Source organism: Rhinatrema bivittatum, chromosome 2 (genome assembly GCF_901001135.1).
Source record: "Rhinatrema bivittatum chromosome 2, aRhiBiv1.1, whole genome shotgun sequence".
Classification (NCBI taxonomy): domain Eukaryota; kingdom Metazoa; phylum Chordata; class Amphibia; order Gymnophiona; family Rhinatrematidae; genus Rhinatrema; species Rhinatrema bivittatum.
Window position 1 is genome coordinate 121,024,858 of NC_042616.1, and position 26,857 is coordinate 121,051,714.

Below are 26,857 nucleotides of genomic sequence, written 5' to 3' on the forward strand. Positions count from 1 at the left end.
CAGGATTTGTACACTCACATTGCAGACGTTAAGCAAGTACTCCACCGTCTCCGCGAACACCGGCTGTACGCCAAACTCTCTAAGTGTGAATTTCACAAACACTCTGTGCCTTTTCTAGGCTACATAGTGTCAAAGGAAGGCTTCCAAATGGACCCTCACAAACTTGAAAGTATCAAGAATTGGTCTCAACCTTCCAGCCTGAAGGCTTTAAGGAGATTCCTGGGGTTCACAAATTATTATCGAAGCAAAGTGATCAGCGGAGGCCATTTTCGCATTCGAGAAATTCAAGACTGCCTTCTCCACAGAACCGTGCTTGTGGCATCCAGACCCCAACAAGCCCTTCATAGTAGAAGTTGATGCTTCAGATGTGGGGGTAGGGGCTGTGTTGAGCCAATCTGGAGACTCTAAAGCCTTATGTCCCTGTTCATTCTTCTCTCGTAGATTCTCTGCAGCCGAGAAAAACAATGGGATTGGCGATAAAGAGCTTATGGCAATAAAGCTTGCATTCGAGGAATGGCGGCCTTGGCTCGAAGGCGCTCAACATCAAATAACCATATTCACGGATCATAAAAATCTAGAGTATCTCCATCATGCACAAGCCTGAATTACAGACAGGCCAGATGGTCCGTATTTTTTAATAGGTTCGACTCTGTGCTCATGTTTCGCCCTGGAGATAGAAACACCAGAGCAGACGCTCTGTCACGCTCTTTTCACTTGGAGGATGTGTCTGATGAGCCACAGCACATAATTGACCCGAAGAAAATCCTCTTGGCATCTACCCAGTCTGTGCCCGCTGGTAAAACCATCGTTCCAAAAAGACTCAGGAAGAAAATGCTCTTTTGGGCGCACGATTCCAAGCTGGCTGGTCATCCTGGCCAACGCCGTACCCTGCTCAAGATACAGGAGCTATATTGGTGACCTACTATCAAAAAGGATACCTAATCCTATGTGGCATCCTGCACCAATTGTGCTAAGAACAAACCTGCTTCTGGACAACCATGGGGTCAGATGCAACCATTGCTTGTTCCGGATCGACCCTGGTCACACATTGCTACTGACTTTGTAGTCAATTTACCTACTTCCGGAGGAATGACTACCATCTGGGTGACAGTGGATTGATTTGGCAAGATAGCACACTTCGTGACGCTCCCTGGCATACCATCAGCCTTGGAGCTTGCTAAGCTCTTCATAAAGCACATATTCCGCCTCCACGGACTACCTTCTCACATCATATCTGACCGAGGGGCCCAATTCACGGCACAATTCTGGAAGGCCTTGTGCAAATTGTTTGACATCACTCTGGACTATACGTCAGCCTACCATCCCAAGTCGAATGGCCAAATGGAGCGGATGAATCGTACCATGAAGCAGTTCCTTCGAGCCTACGTCACGTCACGACAGAACAACTGGGCCGAATTGCTTCCATGGGCTGAATTTGCCATCAACTCTCATCCAGCAACATCTACTGGATTGTCACCATTTGAAGTGGTTTATGGACGTTCTCCAACACCACTGAAACTCTCAGTGACGTCCCCAGCACAGCAGCTCAAACCACTGCTGATGATATCCATAAACTGTGGGTTAAGACAAAGGACATGCTGCTCAAAGCGAGTGACTGTGCTAAGAGACACTCGAAGTGCACCATTCGCAAGCCCCAGTCTTCAAACTGGGAGACAAGGTCTGGCTGTCAACCAAGCACCTCAGACTTAAACTACCATCCTTTCAGTTTGCTCCTCGCTATGTGGGACCATTCTCAGTCCTTCAACGTACTGGCAAAGTCACCTACCGTCTGAAGCTACCACCTGGTCTCCACATCCATAATGCTTTCCACGTTTCATTTCTGAAACCACTCATATTCAGCAAATTTTCTTCCAAACCTCAAGATCCACCTGTCATCAATGCAGAAGACGACTTAGAATTCAAAGTCGAAGAGGTCCTGGATGTTCATAAAAGAGGCAAGACTTTCGAATACCTTCTAAAGTGGGAAGGTTTTGGCCCCGAAGAAAACTCTTGGGAGCCTCAGACCAATATTCTGGACAAATAGATGCTTCGTCAGTTCCACCTCGCGCATCCTTCAAAACCCACCGAAGAGGAAATCGCCCTTTGAAAGGGGGGTACTGTTGCGACCGTCGCTGCTCGACGTCTCCACTCCGCCCTCCTCATCTCCTTGGCGACCCTCTTGCTCAAGTGGAAGGTTGGCTGCCGTGGCGTCATTCTGCCGTCTTCCTTTGGCGTCTCTGGAGTGACTCGACGCTGCAATCCGCCATGTTTCACAAGAGGCTAAGGGCGCGCGCGTGGTGCAGCCCCCGACTGATGTACCAGCAATGGCACGAACCTCAGGGGCGTCCCCCTGAGATGACGTCAGCAGTACCGGATATATAATTAGAAATCACTAACGAATCGAGTTAGCAAGGGTTACTCTACTTAAGCTACTCTGCCTCCTCGGACTTACCAGGGGTACCTGCTCCTCGGGAGCCTCGCTCTCTCTTTGCTTTTCAGGTCACAGTCTGGAACCGGTACTTGCTCCTCGAGGGCCCATGTTCCCAGACTGGTTGCTGAATACTTACTCTGCCTGGAAGTCATCGCTGCCTACTACACCAGTGAGTTACCATCTCTCTCTCAGAGCTTTCCCTGGAACCAGGCACTCGCTCCTTGAGGGCCTAACTCATTCCAACACCTGGACTACTTCTAGAGACTATTGTGTGTACCATCAAGGGTTCTGTTCCTGAACTCTGTATTCTCTGCCAACTCACTATATTCAGTTTCTCTACAGCTCAGTTATCCAGGATCGCTGTTCCAGTACCCGAGAGACTACAGCCCTGTCGGGCACTTCCAGCTCACTACTGCCACCTCTGGTGGTTCAATATACTGTTTAATAAAAGAACTAGTGTGTGTCTGTCTCCATAATCTGAGCTTGACCGGTGGTCCCTCTCGGGATCTTCCCCCGGGGGCGTGGTTATCTGCCACCGGCCCATGGATCCACCCACAACTACCTCAAACACCAACACCTTGATGATCTGTTTTATTTTTTATGGCCCTCAAAAACAACAAGCTGCTATCATTAATCTTGGCTCCTGAAAAAAATCCACTGGGTTTGTTTAGATTCTTCCAGAAACCAAAGGTATTATTTTCTAAGTATAAGAAAATTTCCTGTTTTGGGTCTAATGAGAAACACAACAGGGCATATTTACTAAACTACATTAAAAGTGCTCTGACATATGTTATTGCTGCACATTTAATTTGCTGTTTATTAAAGGCTTTACATGCTTTACAATAGCATGTTGATATGCTGCAATAACATGCTAGAGGTGTAGTTAACCCAAACTATGCTATGAATAACTGGACTGATTAGCATGATTTTGCATTTTGGTCAGCTCATTACATTTCAGTTCAAAAATCTGTGCTATTATAAATATTAATGCATATTAAGCAGTAATAAAGGTGTTAGTAGACCTCGATGTTAGTCAAAAATGAAATTCAAAGAAAAGCATATGCGTACTCATCTGAAATGACACTGAGAAAGCATATCTGCCAATGCTGCCATATGCAGGCTGCTTTTGAATTTTCAGAGTTTTCTATATTTTTCTGCAGTTTTCTGTATTTAGCATTTGTATTTGCTCAGATTTCATCGTCTTTCTCCATGAAGCTAAACATACTGTTTCAAAGAGTGCAGAAGTATAAAAGTAAAATTGGGATGGAGTTGTGTTTCCAGTAGAAGACAGCGGCAATGTGGAAATACTGGACTGTGAGGGAATGAAATATCATTCAGCACAACATGTAATATCCCTCTGCAGGCCTCAAGTTTATTTTCATTTATTTTAAAATTTTTTATTTGCATTAACAGACTTCATCAGTATAACAACATTTCATCCTAATGGATCACATGTCAGTTATACAGAAATGTTCTGTCACATGTGTGCAGTTTTAGTGAATCAGGCAAATATTAGCGATTTTATTTTACACTTTGATTTTTTTTAAGGACTTGTGTATTTTGAAATAATTTCAACATGGAAATAGAGCCAGGAAATTGAAGGAGTAAAAAAAATAAACTCCCAACATTTTCTGCCACAGATTTAAAAAATGTCTTTAGATTACCATTCTCCCACAAATCAAGTTGACTTAGGGGGAATAGCCACTGGTATTACTGGCATTAGTAGGATGGGGTCTATTTACTATTTGAGTATTTGACAGGTACTTGTTACCCAGGATGCTGGGCTTGTTGGATCCTTGGTCTGACCCAGTTTGGCAATTTCTTATGTTCCTGCCTGTGGTGCGTGGAAACCCTGCAGTCATGTCATCATCTCCATTGCCATGGGGCTCTTCTTTCTACCCACGAGGTACGGGAAACCCGCATAGTCTCAATGCAAGACAAGGCAGCTGCTCCTGCTGGAGTGTTTTGGGGGGCATTTGCAGCCAGCCCAAAATTTTGTTACTTAATGGAGCTACCTCACCCTGTCAAATGATTGAACCACCCCTGTGCCTATTTATTTATTTAACCGGATTTAATGACTACGTATTCCTTCACCAATTCGTACCAGCCACACCCTGAACCAGATCTTACTGTTGTATTATAGATGCCTGCTGTAATCTATCTAGGCAGCCCTATATCTCACCAAGTCCTCTGTGCAATGAGTGAGGCCGGTTCTCCACACCCTTGCCAGATTTCCAAGGTAAGGGTCCTCTACCAGTGCTAAACTGGAGAGCAGTAGAAATTTGGGATATTCAAGAACCTCTGCCAGTCAAAAGGCTCGCAGGCAGGACATGACATTTTGGTGCAACTTTTGGTTAGGGGAAAGAGCCACTTTCATTCATTTAATAGTCTTTTATACACGCCCATTAGTAGGAAGAATCTCTGGTCAAGTTACAAAGTAACATCAACAGTATGAGGCAAAACAAATGAATAAACAAATCATTTAAAGGTGAATTTTCAAAAGGTTATGCATAGAAACGTTAGCATGTACGTTCATGCTGTTTTGAAGGTTGAAACTTTTGCGCATAAGTAAGAGTTTGCAAGTAAATTTACATGTGTAAAAAAGCGACATTCCGGGCAGGACCCACTATTACTTGTGTAAGATGCTATTTTATAGGAAATTTATGCTTGTAGATTTGGCAGCTTACTCATGCATATTTATAGCTGTTCTTTATCTGGCTTAAATGATAGTAAACATCTTTAATGTGAAATATGGACTGCATGGGGGATCTGGGGGGAGTTCAGGCTAAAGAGCCAGGCGAGTCTCTATGACCTACAGATGGACTGGGAAAACTGGTAATTTCATTGACACATGCATATTAGAAAATCTTCCGATTTACACACACACAAAAGCCGACGTTCGAGACCTAAGTGCATGTAAACTATATGTGAAAAATCTCCCTGCATATATTTTTGAAGAAAAAATCTACACACAGAGCTGTTGTATGCCATTTAGCCAGATGAAGTCTGACTTATCCAGCTAAGTAGTGGCGAAGCTATCTTATAGCATCATGCATTAAAATGCGTTGTGGCATTAATGCCATAAAGCACAGCGTGAATGCAAATTTTTGAGGGGGCGGGATTGGAGGAGGAGTTTGAGTGGGTTTAAGTTAAATTAGGGGCCATATTGCGTTGTGCGATAGCATAACACATGCTGTCGCACAGTTTTAATGCCAGAAATAACTACATCTTTTTCCCTGGCATTAAGCTGTGCAATATGTCTGAAATGGCCTTAACGCAATTCGCAATAAATTTCTGGAATTGTGTTTTGGCCATTTCTGGACATATATTTAGAGAGAGAGCCTCAGGGGAGGGCCTCACTCTGTGCACCTATTTATATCTCTATAGGAGGGCCCCCTGATAGGTCGAGATGAGGTGTTAGTGGTGGTTTAGGGGCCAGTTTCTCATGTAGAATGAGACATACAAACAGCACAGTACACCTTGGTGAAGATTTGAAGTCATTGGAAGTGAGGAAAGTCTCACAAAGATGAAATTTATACTATGTTCCCCCACCCTAGCTTGATGGTACCCTATTATAGAGTCCATCATGCTAGGGTGAGAGACTTTCCTCACTCCAAATGATGTCAAATCTTCACCAAGGTGTACTGTGCTATTCGTAAGTCTCATTCTACATGCAAACCCTAAACCACCAATAACACCTCACCTCGACCTATCAGAGGGCCCTCCTATAGAGATATAAATACTTTACTAGGAGGGCCTTGTAGATAGGTGTGCTATCACTCTCTCTCCCTCCCTCCCAGCACAGGATGTGAAAAATAGGGATTATTGCAAGGCGCACTAAGTTTACCGCACCATTCGATAATACCTATGCGAAGCGGTAAGTTACCGCATGTTATGGTAACTTACAAATTTCCCTAAACACGCCCCTTTTTGATAACTCATGAGTTATTTACTTTTTTTGATGACTGATGGGGTTAGCTGGATAAATGGCATGTTTAAAGACTTTTCCAGCTATCTTATGTAATGTGATAAGTAACACTTTTAAGAGCTAGCCGACTTATCCAACTAAGTAATGGCAAAACTTCCACTTAACTGGATAAATCAGAACTTAACCAGCTAGCTTGAATATCTATTCATGCATATCTTTTTCATGCATCTGAATGTTTCAGGGTAGATTTACGTGAATTTTATAACCCATGTGCACATTTGTTTAAAAGTTATCCTCAGTGCGAGCAGCAATTTGAATTAACTGGATTCAGCAAAATATTTTTAGATGATAACTCATTCAAAAGGGAATTGCAAAATTCAAGTCTAGTGGTAATTAACACCTGGACTACTTGATAAAATCCACTTTATGGCTGTTTAAGAAGCTGTTTAAAAAGTTGCAAGTGCATAAAGCAGCACTTAAAGACCTGTCTGATCTTTGTAACCATAGATAGAAAGCTGTCAGCTGGGACCCTGAGATTTTGCACTGGTATGGCTTCCTCATCAGAAAAAGACGCACGAGTTAGGTTCAGGAATCTTGGTCTAGCTAGCTAGTCAGATGGCCTCCGTTTTAGTTTAGCTTATTCAGTCTTCTTGATATCCTGGTTAGATGAGTGAAGGGATGTATAGATTTTTTTTTTCCATTATTGTAATATGTTAATTTATATTTCCTGCCCAGATTAAAAGTTTAGCAGTTTTAGGTAGGCTGATTTGTTTACAGTTTTATGTTGATGAATGATGAACTGATGTACATTTTGTTATTAAATTTGGCTGACAGATGGGCTCTATCTTCGGCTTATGTGCATATTAAGCGGTATAAGCTGTATGCTACTTTATGCACATGTGCCACTGAATCATTCCAGAATTTCCTAGCTCTTGCCTGAGAAATACCCAGGAGCTGCTGCAGGAAACCAAGGCCTTTATTGTTGCTTTCAAAAAGAGAAAATTAAAAAATTCACAATTTTATATGTGAGATTTTGTAATTTTTTTTTTTCTGCTGTATCAGCAGCAAGATCAAAAGGTTGCTGCTGTTAGATAGTGCTCCCTGGGTTTTGTTGATTATTCACTAGAAAAGTGTTTAATTTTTAAACAAAGTTGGTGCTTTTTAAGCGATGCTTTGAAGGCAATATGATCTCCTCTCAACAGAAAGCTGAAGAAGATGATCTTGTTCTTACTCCTGATGGGACTAGAGAATTCCTGACATTTGAAATTCCCCTGAATGATTCAGGATCAGCAGGACTTGGTGTCAGTGTCAAAGGTAACCGGTCTAAGGAAAACCATGCCGACTTGGGAATCTTTGTTAAGAACATTATTAATGGAGGAGCAGCATCAAAGGTAAGAGCATTCCTTACCTCATAGGTCATGCTTTATGATGATTTTCAGAGCATTCTGAGTGTGGAATCTTTGCCGTAGTAATACCTTTTAAAAGAGCAACAAAACATTTTGTGCATGTACTTTAGAGACCTCATTGGTTTCTTCCTCAGATGTGATATCGATGCTACAGGATAAGACTTAATGGGCATTTTCTGGTTTAACTCTGGAAATATGGTTGTAGGTTATATTCAAATTGATATACATTTATGTCTTGATTTAAACAACCTTTAAAAGAGTTCCAAGAAAGCAATCATGTTGGTGCATTTCAATTAAAAAAAAAAACAAAAAACTATTCAGATATACAAGTTATGGAAATTAGTTGAAAAGACAAGTGTATAAACGATTGGAATAGATAAATGCTGTTGGCTATTAAGAGGTTATTAGACAAATGCTACGACAGGACTAGAATGGCTTATTCTAAGGACATGAGAAAATGTTATAACACTGTCTTTGTAGAGACATTTTATTGAATTCTGGATTATATAGTAAAGATAAACTAGATTCATTCAGACAAGAAACACATTCTAGCTGTGGCAAACAAAAACCATCTGTTGACAGAAGATTTAATATACAAAGAGTCCAATTTCCAGGAAGCATCATAGGCTTGATTGCTGCTGACTTCATAAACCAGTTTGTTTCCAAAAGTCTCTTTCCAAAGATTTTTGTGGCTAGGCCTGTAATATGTTTACTGGTGGGTGCATAACCCTGGAAAGCAGACAAGTTCTCTTTTTCCAGTGTGCTAATCATTGATTCTCAGGATTCAGAACATAAGTATTGAAATAGCCAATTGTGAAGAATTGTATGTTTATTTTATGTATGGAATCAAGTGACTTAGTGTTTCACTTAATTCTATATAGTATTAGATTTATTACTATTATACAAAAATAATAAAGGCAAAAACTAAAGAGCTAGAAATGCTGATGTACCTATGTGAAAACATTCTCCAACTAGGAGAACGGTTAATGGCTAGTACAAAAGCAGCAATATTTTAAGGGAAGTATTTGAAATTTGGATATTTACATCGTAATCCTTCATAAAAAGAGGGCTAGACACCACTTGCCGGTACATCCCCTGAGGAAGGATGCTGGCCGGCTGAAACATGTACATGTTGGGATTTTAAATACATCTTGAGGGTGATAGAATGGACATATAGTTTTTTTTTCACGTAGAAAAGAGCGTGATTTCAAACATATATAAGAAATTCATATCATACCCAACAGTGTAGGAGCGGTGGTGAAGTGTCATTTCAAAACAACCCTGGAACGCTTCTTGGAGTATCACTAAAGACCCCTTCGAGGTCTATATATTTTTGCTGGATGTCCTACTCATTTTGAATGAAAAAAGTTGTTAACGACATTTTTAAAAAATATATTTTTTGTTGCATATACACATAAAAACAGGAGGAGGTTGGTAGGTTCATGATTATAACACGCTCGTAAGAGGCAGGGTTGCCTACACAATTATATGAAACCCCAACCAACTTCTTAAAAATTTTTTTTAAGTATTGAGACATTCTTATCCCACTTGACGTGTAGGTAATAAAAGACTAGTGGAAGCACTTAGAAAATAGGCGATAAAATATTGTGAAAACATAGAAATACACATTTTCACGGTGAGCGAACTGATTGGTTCCCCTTGTTGATTGTATAGCACTGTGTAAGTGACCTGATTTATATTGGGCTGTCATAGTACACAAGCAGGCCAATGCAATTCTGTGTGCTGTAGCTAGCACACAGCTCAACACGCGATTGGACGCGTGTCCAATCAAGCACATAGCTAATAGCGCTCATCATATGTAAATTCATGTTGATGAAGCTATTAGCTATTACTCTACGGAGCAGGCGTTAATTCTTGGGGAGCTCCAAATGTTTACAGAAAAGCAGAAAATACTGCATTTCTGTAGCTTATCTGACTTAATATTGTGATATTAAATCGGAGAAACCGAAAAAGACCATAATAATTTTTTTTTTTTAAGTGTGCAGCGGTCAGGAAAATGGATGCTTGTAAAACTGAATGTCCATTTTCCTAACCCACTAACAGCAACCTCTCCTGGGCTCCCGATGCCGAGGCGCTACGGACGCACAATTTTCCCTAGTGCCTCCTTTTTACTACAGCAGCGCATTTAAACATTGGATTGGTGTGCATTAAGAGAGTGGGCACTCAATCATGAGCACCCATTTAACGTGTGCCGTTATTGTATTGGCCTGGAGGAGAATGCATTCAAACAAGTCATTTTAAAAGCACAGTATACAGTGGCTCCAGCTCCTGTAGACTTAAGCCACTGTCACTATTGTTTAAGGAACTTCCATTTTATAAATTAATTTATTGCTTTTATGGAAAAGCGTAAGCAGCCCAATGTCTTTGAAAGTCAGCTGTGCTGAGCATTACATGTCAAACATATGGCCTTATTCAATTAAGATTTTCTATAGGCACAGAAGAAGAAACAAAAGTCTTTGTTGAGCAGGATCCTACAAATTGCTAATATTTTGATGGTTTCAAAACTATCAAAGTGTCTTCTTGAAACACTGGGGATTGATGGATGAGGTTCCTGCATGTGCAGTACCTACATTTTGGGGGATATTTTTGCCAAAAATAGATTTTTGGGAATCTCACCTATGCCATATGACTGTATCAAAATTGGTTGAGTGTGATACCCCAAGGAATGTAACCCCACTGAGTGTTTAAGCAACTTGCATTTTCAGTAAAGTGGTAAACAAGTAAAAATGTGAGGCATTTCAGAAACTCCTACAATATTGGTTTCTTCTTCAGGCTTTTTTCTTAGTTATTGAATTCACTAGCTGCTTCTGTGCTTTTAAAGAGAACTCTCCTAAAAGTTTATGGATTGGTAATGAGAGTATTTGAAAACCTTTAAAAGATAAATATTGTTATCTCAGTGATGACTATTGCCACCTTGATCAGCAAGTTGAACCAGACCTGGTATATGGGTTTGCTGCTACATTACAGGCATATACAGACATCAAGTTTTAAATTTATTTATTTTATTTATTTAACATTTTTATATACCGAAATTCATGTAGCAAAATTACATATCACTTCAGTTTACATTATAACAGTAACAGGCATGTAAGAATGCGATTACATTAAACAAGGGATATAACATGGATCAACGGAACTGGGGTATAAGGATAACTAAAATAATAATAATAGTAAGATTCTTTCATGGAGCCAAGTCTAAACCTGGATCAAGATCTAAGTGCATACTGGATTAATTTAGGGTCAGGGAATGAGGTGCATAAATAGTTTTGATCGGCTGCAGAGATGGAATGCTAGTCTGATAGATAGCCTATAAGGTAGAATGAAAAGCTTGTTCGATCATCCAAGTTTTGAGTCTCTTTTTAAAGGTAGTTGGGCATTGTTCCAACCGGAGTTCTGGTGGTAGAGAGTTCCATTGCGTGGGGCCTGCTGTGGACAGAGCTCGTTTTCCTAAAGCAGTTTTGATGGGTGGGGCGAGGAGAGTGTCTCTGTAGGCTGCTCTCATCGGTCTGGAGGGAATATGTGGTCGAAATGGAATGTTGAGCTCCAGTGGAATGAGCTTGTGAATGGCTTTGTGTATGATCGTTAGTACTTTGTACATGATTCTAAACTTAATTGGGAGCCAATGTAGATTCCTCAAGATGGGGGTGATATGGTCTCTTTTGTTGGTCTTAGTCAGGATCCTAGCTGAGGCATTTTGAAGCATTTGTAAGGGTTTAATGGTGTTGGCTGGGAGGCCAAGTAGAAGAGAATTGCAATAGTCAATTTTTGAAAAAATGATTGCTTGTAAAACTGAACGGTAGTCTTGGAAGTGGAGGCGAGGTCTTAGCCGTTTTAGAACTTGTAATTTAAAGAAGCCATCCTTGGTGGTATTGATACATTTTTTTAGATTTAATTGATTGTCCATGATGACTCCGAAGTTTCTAACTTGAGAGGAAAAGGGTGGTTGATTGCACAAGATTGCAACCAGGCATGTTGGACATTGCCTGGTTGCAATCTTGTGAGATGAAGAGTATTTCGGTTTTATTGAAATTAAGAACTAAGTTAAGGCTCGAGAGAAGGTTGTTGATGGCTAGAAGGCAGTTGTTCCAGAATTCTAGGGTTTTTTGTAGAGATTCAGTAACCGGGATGAATATTTGCACATCATCTGCGTAAATGTAGTGAGATAATTTTAGTTTGAAGAGGAGCTGGCAAAGCGGTAAAAGATAAATATTGAATACGGTAGGGGATAATGAGGAGCCTTGAGGGACTCCCAGAGAAGAGCAGACAGGGTGTGATTCATTATTGTTGATTCTGACCTTGTAGAATCTGTTTTGTAGAAAAGACTTAAACCAGTTAAGAGCGGTGCCTTTTATGCCGATGTCCGATAGCCGATCCAAGAGTATTGAGTGGTTCACCGTGTCAAAGGCGGCTGATAGATCAAGGAGAATGAGTAGACAGGATTGTTTTTTTTCAAGATTCAAAAGTATGGTGTCCGTTAGAGAGATTAAGAGAGCTTCAGTGTTTTGTGCTTTGCGGAAGCCGAATTAAGAGGGGGCTAAGAAATTGTTATCATCCAGGCATTCCGAAAGTTGTTCGTTAACTATTTTTTCTAAGATTTTGGAGATGAAGGGGAGATTAGCAATAGGGCGGTAGTTGGCAGGGTCGTCTGGAGACAGGTTGGGTTTTTTCAGAAGTGGTTGTAGAATTGCGATTTTCAAGGAGTCTGGAATGAAACCTTGCATTAATGAACAATTAATGATGTCGGCAATTGGCTTGGCAACGGTTTTAGAGATGGCGATGAGTAAGTTGGAGGGGATCGCATCCGTGGGGTGCGAGGCAGGTTTGAGCTTCTTTAGGACTGTTTCAATCTCTAATGAGGAAGTCAGCTCTAAGGTTTCCAGGTTAGTGTTCTGTTGAATTATGCAGAGTAAGGGGGAGGAGGAAGGAGACTATTATTGGCATTTAATGGTGTGATCAGATCGGTTATTTTTTTCTTGAAGTATGTGGCTAGCTCTGAGGCTTTGCTGGCCGCTTGATCGTCAGGGATGGTCATGGGGGATGGTTTGGTGAGTGACGTGACGATTGAGAATAATGCTTTAGGATCGTAGATGAAGTGGTGGATTTTCTGTGAGAAGAAGTGCCTTTTTGTTTGGAGGATGGAAATCCGGTACCGGTGCATGAGAGATTTATATGTCTCCTTGTTTGTTGAGGATGGGTTTTTTCGCCATGCATGTTCAATACTTCTAAGCTCTTGTTTGAGGGTTTTAAGTTGAGGGGTTTCCTGTTGTTCGAGTTTGAGTGTTTGGCTTTAGTAGTTAAAGGGCAGGTTAGGTCTGCTACTTTTTTCGTTAACTTGATCCAGGAGGATGTGGCTGACTCAGTGTCTGAGACGGCCAGTTTGTCTAATGCTGTGGATAGTTGCAGGCTAAGAGTATTTGGGTTGCATAATTTCCTGAATTGGATCTTGGTTTTTTGTATCGGATGTAGAATGTAATGGCTGATCTTCAGAGATGTGGATATTAGCCTGTGATCCGACGACAGGACTGGGGAGCAAGTCGTAGATGAGGCGGGGGTAATACTGTAATAGTTGTAGATGAGGCGGGGGGTAATACAATTTTATTTTTCAGAAAAATTGAAAAAATTCTCATGTTTTCAACCCTATAAGTGTTTTAATTAGATGTCTGGTTTTTGCTAAGGATTATTTGAAAATATATATGCCTTACAAAAATTAACATAAAATATAAAGGAGTTGATAGTTACCTGTGTGACTCGCTATCATAATCATATAGCATCAGCTGATGCCTGAAAAATGTGAGATCCCAAGAGCAATGTAAATCTTAAGAATTATTTTTCTAGTTATCCATGAGCTGCTTCATTTGCAAGCTGTCCTCTAGTTCTTGTTTAAGACATGTAGTAATATGAAATATATATTTGATGTTTCAGTCAAAATACATGGTTTTATGGTAAAATATTGTGATTATAAGATAAAGAAAATGGACCTCTTATTATGATTGATTGAAATTCAATGACCTATAGATAATTCGTATTCAGACTATGAAGTTTTCCTGGTTAAATGGTCATTTGGTCAAATCATATTTGGATGTAAAAAAAAAAATTGAAGCTGCATTTGCCAGAGCTAGAGTTTACTGATGCATCACGATTCACTTCCCTTTTCCATTACAGAAAAACTGCCATCAACTCAAATAGTAATCACATGTGTTGAGGAAGGTAATAGCAACATAATTTTGCAGTCAAAATAAAAGTGTATGCAAGATTTTATATTGTACTTAACATACAATCCAGTTGATAGAAAGCCATTTTGTTTTTCCATCCTTGTTACAGATGAGACATATTGTCTCATTTCAGTATAAGCCCATTGAAATATTAGATTTTTCATTCCTATTAATTTTGCTTCCTTTGAACTATATATTCAGTGCATATTTAAAAGTCATCAGTTTCCTGTATCGCACACTACAGCAATTAAGCTGCTTGTCTCATTACTTCTATAGGTTTCTAGCTGCTTAAAGCATCAGGCACTATGAGGGCAAAATAGTCAAACTGCCCATATTGGTGTAGATTTCACGAATATATATTGTTTGCCAGGTTTGTACCAATAATCAAAGGAGAGCTATGTGCTTATTTTTGCTTTGATTATTGCCCATGGAAAAAGTGCTCCTGGTAAATCCTGGTAAAGCAATGCATGTCATTTTAAGAAAACTAAAATCCGGATATTTTTTTAATATTGGGTTATATTCAAAGCTATCAGATTTATCTTAGCCAAATAAGTTGAAAATTAACCGGCTATATTCAAGCGACCATATCTGGTTAAGTGCTAAAGAGTTAAAAAAAACAAACCAGATAGCGGGCCTACGGGCCCCCACCAGCAGCACTCCTCCCTCCCACCTGTGCTCCAAAGGTTCTGCCCTGCCGGGCTAACTCTGCCACCTGCTCCTGAAAGCATTGGATGGGTTGCCAAATATTGAAGCCGGGGTCAATGACTGTTTCTCCCCCTCCTCCCACCTCTTGCTCCCAGGTCTTTCCCCCCCCCCCCCAAAATATCTCTCCCTCTGAGCCCCTCTCCTTTCCCCCACCACAGCCCTAACCCTCCCATCCTTGTACCTGAAATTACTGTTTCTCTTCAGCCCAGATCCCGGTAGGCTCCCATTGCGGCCCAGACCCGATACTTCTGACGTAGTTAAGCAATTATGCTGGAAACGTTCGCTTCCAGCCTAGCTCCTATGAATACTTCAGTGGAAACCTGCGCTTCCAGCGTGACTGCTTAGCTACGCTTGAAGCATTTGGCCCAGGTCGCAGTAAGAGGGTACTGTGATATGGCCTGAAGAGAAACGGGAGTTTCAGGTATAGCAAGGATGGGAGGGTTAGGGTGGGGGTGGGGGTGGGGTGCTCAGAGATTGAGATTTTTGGAAAAAAATAAATCGGACCAAGGGATGGAAGGAGGGGTAGAGACACTCAACGACCCCTGGCCTCTATATTTAGTAACCCATCTAATGCACAGCACTTTCTGAAGCAGGCGGCAAGCTCAGCTCGGCATGGCTGAACCTTTAGAGCGCGGGTGGGTGGGGCTAGTTGGGGCCTCTAGGCCTGCATCTTTTTTTCAATAGCATTGCTACTTAACTGGATATCTTTTTATGATATCCAATTAAGTGGCAGGTTATCCAGCAAACCTAGGGCCTGATTCACTAAGACATTTCTCCCATTCTGTGTCTGAGAAAATGCCTTGATGAATCAGACCCTTAGCTGGATATAATTCAAAATTGGCTAAGCTAGCTAGATAATGTAGCTCTTCACCGAACCACCTTTTTTTAAATCTGGCTAAATTATAGCCGGATTACTATTTATCTGGCTATAATTTAGCCAAATAAGTGGATGAATGAGCTGCATGAGCCATTTAGACTTATAATTTGTGAGTTCTCCATCTAAATGGCTTTTGAATATCTACCCTAATATTCATATGTTGCTGTTTTGACTTATTTTGAAGTTGGACATATGAGCATGCTGCTGCTAAACAAAATGGATGTTAGATGGATTGCATAATAAAGTGTTAAATAAAATTTTGAAGCAAAACATTTCTAGCATGATAATATCGTGTAGCTTGCCAGAACTTGGATGATTATGGCCTGTGTAAATAAGTTTAATAATGGAAGGTTTCCAGTCTATTGTAGCGTTATATAGAAAATGAAACACCTTTAAAATGACTAAATATTTATCTTTCATCTGCTAGGATGGACGACTTTGTGTGAATGATCAACTAATTGCCGTGAATGGAGAATCCCTCTTGGGCAGGACAAATCAAGATGCCATGGAAACCCTGCGAAGGTCTATGTCGACTGAAGGAAACAGACGAGGAATGATACAGATTATAGTGGCAAGGAGAATAAAGTGCGATGAGGTAACTCATTTTATATGGATTCAAAGTACTGAAGACTTCATCGGTACTGAGCAGTGTATATTTTGTAGCAGTGTTGTCATCGCTATAGTTCAAATGACACCTCTATGTGAAATCCCAGTTTTCGTTCACTAATGTTGCTTCAGAAAATCAAAGCTTTCTCAGAGTCTGCAAAGTCAATATTTATTTATTTATTTATTTATTTATTTTAAATTATTTATTTACTTTTTTTATTCGTAGATGTAATCAAAGCAGTTTACAATAAAACATACAAAATAAGATACTAAATTCATGAAAATAAATAGTTAAAATTAAATTAAAAATAATGAAATAAATCTACAAAAACAATACATAACTTCAAAACAAGTAAAACAAATCCAGAAAAGGGGTGGTGGGGACGGAAGGCTAGTTGGAAGAGGAGGGATACATTAAGTGATATTAGGAGTGAAAGCGCATTGAAAAAGAAACGTTTTCAAATATTTTTTTAAATTCTTTCATATTGTCTCAAATTATTTGGAATAGAATTCCAGAGTTGGGGGCCAGCAGCCGAAAATGCTCATCATCTGTAATGTCAAATCAGGCTATTTTAATAGTGGGTAATTGTAAGAGACGTTTTTGAGCAGAACGTAAACTTCTGATAGGTCTGTAGATACGAAATCTGCCAAGTTTCAGAGCATTTGCTTCAGTAACTGTTAAGCTAGAGAATCAAAAAAAAATTTGAGTGGTTTACTTTTAAAGGAATTTAGATTTTTAGAACTGTGAATTTTAAATCCAGATTTCCCACCCCGTCGGAGAGAAGACTGAAGCCAGTACATTTGGTATACCTTAAAATCCGAGTTCCTGGGGTTTCAAGAAGTTTTGGTGCTAGTTTTGAAAGACCATAGTGTTACTCTGCTGACTTGGTAGTTTTCTCCAGTTTCCTTTGGGCTTCCTTCTCAATCAGAGCGAGGGCTGAAATCTGGCACCATGAGCCTTCATTCCCAGCTGCCTGGAGGTTTTTCCCTTATTGTATCTCCCCTCCCCATTTATTCCAGTCATTGCAGTGGCAGTCCTCCTTTGGAGACCATGCACAGGGGCTTTTTCTGGACGCCTGAAATCCTGGGCCCTGAGTCCAGCCATTAGGTGCCTCCCTTGTGCAGTGACCGACTGGCTCCCTCCTGAGGACTGTGCATATTGCCTCTGCTGCATCCTGGAGCGCAGAAAACCCGGAGCCAGGAATCTGAGTCATTGGCCCGGCCCAGCTATAGTGTTTTTAAACATCAGCTTGGTATCACTATAGGGTTGCAAAGTACATGGGTACTTTTGGCACAACTACTGGGCACTAATCTTCAAAAATGAACTTCTTGGGTAAGGTGCTAAAAGTGCCACTGCAGTTCTGCAGCTGCTATTTTGTGTGGGTGGCCAAAGATAGTAAAATGGCATGTATGCTGTTGAAAGTGTAGTTTTACTCCCCCAACCTGAATGTGCCCAGAGAATTGCCTCAGTTTCCTGCGCTATGGAAGCCCCTGCTTGCTTTTAGCTGGAGAGGAGGGTAGTTTTCAGATAAGGCAATGTAGGTGTGTTGAAAATTGGCTTCCCTTTGGATGGTACCTTACGTTTAATGATATCAACCTCTGTGAATAGGGTACCAGGTAAGAGGCATGCAAGGGGATGGGGAAAGAGCCATAGGAGAACAAAGGCAGAGTTTGAGTTGCAGGGGTGGGCAGACGGATGAGGGTAGAAAAAAAGGAATAAGATCCATGAAGGATAAGAGGTGAATGGAAAAGCACCAGAAGAAAGGGACAGTGTGGCGGCATAGAAGAGAGGCAGAAGTGAATGGAGGTGAGGGGAATGGGGATAGGGAGTGGTTTGTGAGTATAGGCCGTAGCAGAGGGAGAGGTACAGAAGGGGTTTGGAATTCTCTTCTGTATGTTTATAAATAGGAAAATATCCTAACCTTTTGTATTTCACATTTGTAGGATGGTGTCCTAGTAAGAGGTTTTCTGATGTCATGACACTGGAAAAGAATATTGTTGTGTTTCCTTTTATGACTATAATGCTGAATTTTCATGAGTTCTACTTATTAGAACCATACTTGTAACCAAATACGGTTTTTCAAAAATATACACAGGATGAGAGAATGCAGTCTGGGTAGCGGAGCGGCTGAGAAGCCAACAAGAATCTAACACAAATTGATTTTGTCTGTCATTGCTCACCTAGTTAACCTTAATTCTATAGCAAAGAAATATGTCTAGATCTGTACGCATGCTTTTTTCTTTTTTTATGTTAGATACTGTTTTAAAATCAGAAATATTTTTATTCCACTTGGTTTGTTAAAACAAACACAGTTAAGGGTCCTCTTATTCTAATGTGTATTGTCCTCCTTAGATGTGGTGTTTAATGTTTTTCAAATTTAAATTCTAAAAATAATATATATTAGAGCAAGAGGGTCAAGACTAAAAAATAAAACCATTAGAAGCAGTAGAGCCAACCAAAACTTAAAAAACAGGCAAGTTGGTATTTTAAGCTATTTCTTTTAAATACCTACAGTTCCTAAATATAATTGCTTTGAGGTGGCTGAAAGGCAGAATAGAAATCTAAATAAATTAAATAAACTACATTTCAAATAATAAACATTGAATTATTTGAGGCAATTACAAATGATATTTCTATAAACAAATAGAAATAATTAAAACAATAGAAGGTAAACAGCTATCAACATAGTTACAATAATTCAACAAATTGGGAAGGGGAAAATATTCATAATATAGAAAAAATTAACAATTTTAATCTTATTTTCTGTTCAGTGAATATTTATTAGCTTTCTGTGGGGTGTTGCTCCTATAGAAAGGATACTTAGAACCTACCTTATAAATGGGATTAGAATTTACAGAGGTGGTGTTATGGAGCCGGCTTGCTGTTATTCAATTAAGATTAAATATTTTGTTTTGAAATTCAAGGCAAAACTTTGTCCTCCAACAGTCAGCACCATAGAGCAGTGCTTCTCAAACCAGTCCTGGGGGCATACCTAGCCAGACAGGTTTTCAGGATATCCACAATGAATATGTGTTGCGTCCATCGGTCGCAGACGGCTGCGACTGCTCTGCCTCATCTCTCTTCTACCCTTTTCCTCCTCCCTGGGAAGGATGGCTGTGTATAAACCATAGAGATAGAGACATATTTCTCTCTACAACGGTATAGAAAAGTTGTATAAATAAATAAATAAAATAAATGGCTGCCTCCGGTGCTGATTGCCGAAAGCCTCGGCGTCTCCGACACAGCATGGGTGTTCCCGTCCGCCATGCTTCTTCCTGAGGCCTCCTAGGCGCGCGCGCGCATGCCACCTATGCTTTTGAATATGCCATGGTAGGAACCTCGGGGGCTAACCCCACCGCATGACATCAGTGCCTACGGGTATTTAAACCTCCGCTCCGCTCCGCTATAGCCCAACGAGTTAGCAAGGACTTCGGTTTTGCTACTCTGACCGCTTCTAAGCTGCTCACTTGGATTCCTTTCTACCCTCCGGGGTAACTCGCTCCTACGGAAGCTCTGGGAACCCACTCCTCAGGGGCCTATCTGCCCTTCAGGGTTCAACTACCTAACCTAGGACACCGCTCCTTGGGAGTCCTATCTACTTTCTTCCAGGATCCTATGGCGCTCCTAGGTACTCGCTCCTCGAGGGCCTATCCTGCTCTGGGTATCCTGCACCTCGGACCTTGGGTCCCTCTCTCCATTCTTCTCTCTCCTCTCTTCCACTTGTGAGTATCGCTATGCTCCAGCTCTCCTTATTCCATCCTTCAGGTTCGGTTTATCCCGCGCTGCGGAACACTACCCAACCTTGCTACATCCGGGTGAGACCATCATCTATAGAGACTGAGCTTACTGTGATATCGCTGGCCTTCAGTACTATCCCTTCCTTGAAGCAAGATTCAACTTACATCTGCAGTACAATAAAGCTTTCTCTCCTCAGTATCTGCTTACTAGAGTCTAGCCAATCGTTGTGGTTTCCCACGGGCCCCTCCCTGTGGGAGGAGTCATCGCCACTTCAACCAAGAGTCCACAATATGCCACAAACCCAACAATATGCATGAGATAGATTTGCATACAATATAAGCACTGGATGCAAATGATGTCATACGTATTCATTGAGCATATCCTGAAAACCTCACTGGCTAGGTGTGCCCCCATGACTGAATTGAGAAGCACTGCCATAGAAAAATGTATTTGACCTCTTTAATTCAGTCAGCAGGATAATATCAAAGTGAAAAATAGTGAGAAATTTGTTGAGGGCCAGGCAAATGTGGGTGGATTGTTAGGTAACATGAAAGGCAAGGTTTTTTTTTTGTGTGTGTTAAATGTTTACCAACATAAAATGGACTTCTGAAAATTGTCCATTCTCAATGCATTTAAAAATACATGTACACATATACTGCATGCAAACTCATATCTTTGGGGAAGAAAGGTGGGTTTAGGTCAGAGAGGAAAATAGGTGGAGTGATTTCATTAAAAAAAAATAAAAAATCAAGCATGCTTTCTGGCACATACTTTGCACGTTTGTACACATGGAGTATCTGCCAGCATATTTTTAGAAGGAAACTCTAAAGGAGGTTGTTCATTTAAAAATAGCTTATGATACCAATGTAGATGCAAGCTGCACTAAGAGTATGAAAATTTTCCCCACAAGGAGTCTAACCCTAGAATACAGGCATTTTATTTTGTGGAACTAGCAAAATTGAAATTGGACAAAGTCATGGGGCAGGATGGTAATCATCTTAGGATATCAAGTAAGCTCAAAGTGGATCTGGCAGTTCTGCTAAAAGATATATTCAGTAGTTCTTTGGAGATGGGAGTGGTTCTCTTGGTCTGGAGAATGGAAGATATGGCTTCTATTCACAAAGGTTGGAAACCACAGGGCATTGATTTTAACTTGATGGTTCAAAAATTAATGAAGTCTCTACCAAATGAAAGGATACTGAACTATTTACATTCCAGTGGTTTGCAGGACCCAAAGCACCATATCTTTACCAGAGGTGGATCATGCCAAACAAATCTGATTTTTTTTCAGTTGGGTGACTATAGAATTAGAATGATGACATGCTCTGGATAATGGTTCATTTGGATTTCAGCAAAGCTTTTGAAACTGTTCTGCATCAGATGCAGCTTTAGGATGGATCCCAAACTGGTGAATTGAATTACAAACTAGTTGAGTGATAGATAAAAGAGTATAGTAGTAAATTGAAGTCACACTAAGGAGAGGAGTGATTGGAAGAGTGCCTCAAGAATCGGTCTAGAGGCTAGTTCTGTTCAATATCCTTCTGAATGATATTGTGGTAGTGATAGAAGGGAATGTTTGCCTTTTTATGAGTGATACAAAGATGTGCAACAGAGTGGACAGCCCTGAAAAGTGATCTAAGAGAGCTTGAGGAGTGGTCGAATACTTGGCAATTATGGTTCAGTGCCAAAAAGGGCAGGCAGTGTTATGCATTTTGGGTACACACATCTGTGGAACAATACACATCTGTTAATGAGAAGCTGATGTGCACTGACTAGGAGAGAAACCTCAGAGTGATAGTGGTTGATAATCTCAAGGTAGCGAAACAGTGTAATAAGAAGGTGGCCAAAATCTAAGTGTTGCTAGAGTGCATAAAGAGAGGCATAACCCTTAGAAAATAACAAGGTGATGAGACCTCATTTAGACCAGTGTTTCCCTGTCCTCTCCTGGAGGGTTTTCAGGATATTCTTAATGAATATGCATAAGGGAAATTTGGATACTTTGGCGAATCAGGGTATGCAAATCTATCTCAAGCAGATTCATTGTGGCAATCCTAAAAACCCAATTGGTTGGGTGGGCCCCCGGGAGAGGGCAGGAAAACACTGGTCCAAAGTACTATGTTCAGTTCTGAAGGCTATATCACAGAAAAGTAGAAAGAGACTAGAGACTGTCCAGAGCAAAGCAGCCGAAATAGTGTGGACTTCACAAAAGCCGTATGAAATGAGCCTGAAGAATGTAAACATGGATACCCTAGAGGAGAGGAGAACAAGAGTGATATTTACATACCTTGGAATATTTATATCCCTGAAAGGTAATAATAATGCTCAAATAGCAAACATTTTTCATTGGAAGGAATTTGTAAATCTAGGCATCATGATTTAAAGCTCCAAGATGATGGATTTGGCGGTCTTCCAAGAAGCCATCAAGATAAATCAGCATGGATCATTAGTTGCATGCATAAATCCATTGCGCTTCCAAAAAGGCTGGGGTGGCCTGAATTGAGGGACCATAGTTAAAATCCAAACTTTAATTTTGCTTGGGGAGGCCAGGGCTTTCACTTTTTTACCCACAGCATTGGTTACCTTGGTGACTGTGGGGTTTATTACAAAACTTGATAAGAAGACATAGAAGTGGGCCAGGTGTTGGCTTAAGTATTCATTTTGTAAAAAGTAAAGTTGAAAATGGCAAGGCCTGAATTGGCCTGCTTAGCAGAGATGGTGAAAGCCATCACTGTGTTAGATTTTGTGCAAAATTGGGATAGATGTGGTGGGAAAAGGTTTGACAGGTAAAATACATGGGGAGAGGGATGATGGTGTTGGGTTGAATATCTGAATTTATATGTACATCTACCTAAAGTGGATGAATATCAACTGGACAGACTGGATAGGCCATTTTGGTCTTTATGTGCCATGATTTAAGATTGTTTGCCAACACTCATCATATAGTATCATATGCATACAAAGGCTTCTGCCTTTAAATACTTCTGGCAGGCTTCCTAATAAGAATATATACAAGTTGAAAGTCAGGAAATATATAGCATCATGTCTTCGTTTTATTTTTTGCAGTAATATAAAGGAAAGGTTTAGATTTGGACAAGATGATAACTAAGATGGCTGATTCATAGAGCATTTAATGTAATTTACTATTATAAGCAATGGTTTGAAATAGGATCACTGTAATAATTTAATCAGTGTTTTGTATACATGAAAGGGATAACTATTCAAATTCTTTTGGGTAATGGAAATTTTTTCTACTGTTTATCTTTAAGTGTATCTGTACAATTATATATTTCAGTCAGGTATGAAAGCTGTGATATCTGGGGAAGCTGAGAGCTTTAATATTCATTATTGTCTTTTTCACATTTTTACTTTCACTTCTCAGATGTAGATTTCTAGATCAGACTGAGCCTGTAGAACAGGGAATGACAATCCCAGGAATATGAGAGGGGTTTTGCTGACATTTCTTTCTCTCCCTACCACCCCTGCGGACAGCAATGGTGGTATCAGAAGCGGGAAGTGAGCATGGGTCCAAGGTCATTTAGACTCGCAGGCTCTGGGACATGGCTTAGGTCTGCACTGACTTCCTGCTTCTGATACTATCACTATGAGGCTCTTACATGGGTGGAAGGGTGGACTGGAGAACAACTGGGTTTCTGTATCAAATTTCAGCACATTCTGCAGCGATTGTTGCCCCGTCTCTTCTCCCAGATCAGTCAATGGGAGGGAGGCAGATTAAAGCAGCAGCAGCAGTAGAAAATGATTTCATTGGGGATTATGGGAAGGATGGATTAGTTCATATCTAACTAAATTGCCTCAAAGCAAAGTAAGCTGCATTATTTTGTTACTTCCTATAAGTATAGGCTGGTAGAAAGTTCCCATTGAGTGAAGGAGAGAGAATGTAATCCATCAGTTTTCTCAGTAAAATATATTCTAGTATCTAGTAAATACTAATATGGACATATGTAAACCTATTTATTCACTCATTCAAAAAGAATGACTGCATTTTTTTCCCTTGCATTAAAAAAAAAAAAAAAAAAGCTATAGTTAAGTCTGCCTCCATTATAAAAGCTGATTGTCAAAATTTGAGTTTCATCCATTTCAAATTGCATTGCCTGGATTTTGTTATTCATTAAGTAGTTTTAAGCAAATAAAATGCGACGTTTAAAGGAATTGATTGCATTGTTTCGATCCATTCTCTGCCACAGTGGTCTCAACAGACCCTGCCCTGCTAGTGAGGTCAGTGTGTTAGGAAATTTGGCACTATCTAGTGGAAGGTGCTTTAGGTTTGAAAAAACTGCTGTGACCATGTGAGACAGTCAGAAGGAAAAGGAGAATACAACAGGAGTCCTGAGAAATTGGAATCAGGAGAAGTCAGACTGCCTGCAACAATCTGAGGGGGCCACCTCCCAATGAAGTGGTACAAATGGGGTCTTTCCTTTCACGGGGAAGTACCTGAAGTGGGACTTTATCACTTCTGATGAGGAATTCTGTCTAGTGAAGAGGACTGAGGCCCAAGGAAGGGGTACCCAGTTCTTCTAGGGAGGAAAAGGGTCTGAAGAGAAGAGGTTACCATGAAGCAAGATGTTGAAATAACTTATCTGTCTTGGCAGACGTTTTGGAGGAGTCTTCATTAAGAAAAGATTATGTTCTTGGTGGGAGTTTTGAAAAATGAGGAAACTGCCCATATGAGGATGAAGTCTTAAGGGATTCCTGGTTGGAGAAAGAGTCAGCTAGAAGATTTCCAGTGTTGGAGAAGATTCCTAAATACAGAAGGAGAGCTGGCTTCAAAGCAGATGCTTGGGAAGGCCCACAGAAGGAGGGTTCTTGTAACTACAGCTGACCTGTTTGGGAGGAATGAGTATTGCTGCTGGAAAGTGACTGAGATTTATTTTTTGTGCTGCTTTGGACTTTGCTCTACTGTTTGAACTAGCCATTAGTTTATCACTATTTTGGACATTGTTTTACCTGCTGTCAGTGCCAATAAAGAAATTTTATCTTGAACAACAGTTTGAAGTCAGTGTGATGATTTTTGTGCTTTGACAGCTGATAAAAGCTCCTGTGAAGAGAAACTCTAAGGGCCTTGAAGAGTTAAATCTTATGCAGGAAACGTGGAAAGTCATGAGGCCTGATGTAGGCCATGAGCCTCCCCGTGAGTCCCTGTGCCCAGGAAAGACAGGACAGGTGTTACACACCTGTTATCTTTCCTAAGTGCTTTGTCACACTGACTTGCTAACTTGAGGTCATCAGATATGATCCCAAGGTCTCTTGAGTGACTGCTAGTTCTACCCTTTCAAAATGGTATTTGGCCCTTGGATTTCTGCATTCCAAATGCATGATTTTTAATGGATTAAAAGCAGTTAATGATTCTTTGATCATTTTTCCAATTTTTAAAAGTCATCTTTCATGTCATCTGTCCCTCCAGCATGTCTATTCTGTTGAATATTTTTAAATTGTCTGCAAATGGGTACATGTTCCCTTCTAACCCTTCCACGATCCTGCTTATAAAGATATTGAAGAAGACTTAAGCCTAATACTGACAACTGTGGCCCACTTGGATTAAAGGTGTAGTGAACTGTCCCAGGAGAAAGAGGCAGATTGAAAGGAGTAATGCGCGAAGGATAAAACCTTGGCATATGCCATAAAGGAGGAGGATGTGAGTGGAAGAGATTTACTTGCAAGAAACATCGAAAAGGATAACAGTTAAGTAGTTCAGAGCAAAACTAAGAGAGGAAGAAGCTAGAGATTCCAGCATATTAATCTAGTTCATTAAAAGAGAGAAATCATATCATTTATAAAAAGACCACAGAGGTCAAAAAGAACTAGAAGAGAATAAAAACCGCCATCAGCCTAAAGAAGAACAAGTTTAACTCTATTATAATGAGCTTTAGTATATGCTTAGGTTACTGCTTTGTGTTCCTCATTCATTTTCACAGACCTTTGCCCTATAAAATTGCAAGACTAAAGAGGCTGGCATTTCTCCTGTTCACAGTTAAGCGACCTGTAGAGCATGCTCACACATCTGTAAATATATTGATGATTTATTTTGCTATTTTCATTTTGCAAATGTTTGAAAAATTCCCTTTTCCTGAGAAGAATTGATGAGATTGCATTGTCATGTATGTGCAAACATAAAACAGATTTTCTTTTTCAAAATCTACTTTGAAAAGCATAGAGGGTTAAAATAAACAGTGGCTTGGATGGTTATTTCTTTCTATAATGTGTTAGTCTGGATTCAATTGGAAGGTGAGTAAATGGTCTTTGGGAAAAAAAAAGAAACCTTACAATTCTGTGTGCCATTGAAATTGAATATTTGAAGGTTAAGTCTGACTAGACAGTATGTAGAAAGATGAAAATAAACTTCTTGTGGTAAAATATGCTGAAGATTTAGAATTTATAACTTGGATGTATTACCTATAAAAGAGAGGAAATTCCTGAAAGAGGTACAGTTAGAGTATAGGGAAGAACACCAACCCCTCACGCTGCTGTCTAGTACTGCCTTTTATAACATAAATAGCCTATCCACATCTTCCTCTAATTAAGAAGATGCAATACTTTGTGATCTCATGCATTGCCACCCTAGTATGTCGGAATGGCAAATTCTGAACTCCCTTTGGGGACTGAAAGCTCATTTTCTAAAGGAAAACCCTCATGGAGTTTCCCTTAGAAACTCTTGCCAGCATGCACATCTCAGGTAAAAAAAAAAAGTACCTGCATATTTTGCACCTGTATGGGAGCAGGTGCAGACTGCACGCTATAAAATGCACTTGGACGTTTGAAATGCAATTTTCATACTTATTTTCAGTCTCCTGCCCACTCCCCCATCCCCGCAGCTAAAAGTATGCATGCTTATATCTACCTTACCCACTTGGGAGGGAAAGGTAATAATCATAAAGTATTTTTACACCTCCTGCCCCCTCTGTGCCTATAATTAGCCT

General features: G+C 40.2%; 1 protein-coding gene across 1 annotated transcript in view; it reads left to right on the top strand.

Moving 5' to 3' along the window:
- PARD3 (par-3 family cell polarity regulator) overlaps window positions 1-26,857 on the top strand; it is a 1,467,145-nt gene that overhangs the window by 817,497 nt on the left and 622,791 nt on the right. The window contains 3 exon segments of the mRNA XM_029588581.1: window positions 4,575-4,670; window positions 7,562-7,750; window positions 16,008-16,175. Of these exon segments, the coding sequence (XP_029444441.1) occupies window positions 4,575-4,670; window positions 7,562-7,750; window positions 16,008-16,175 (453 nt within the window).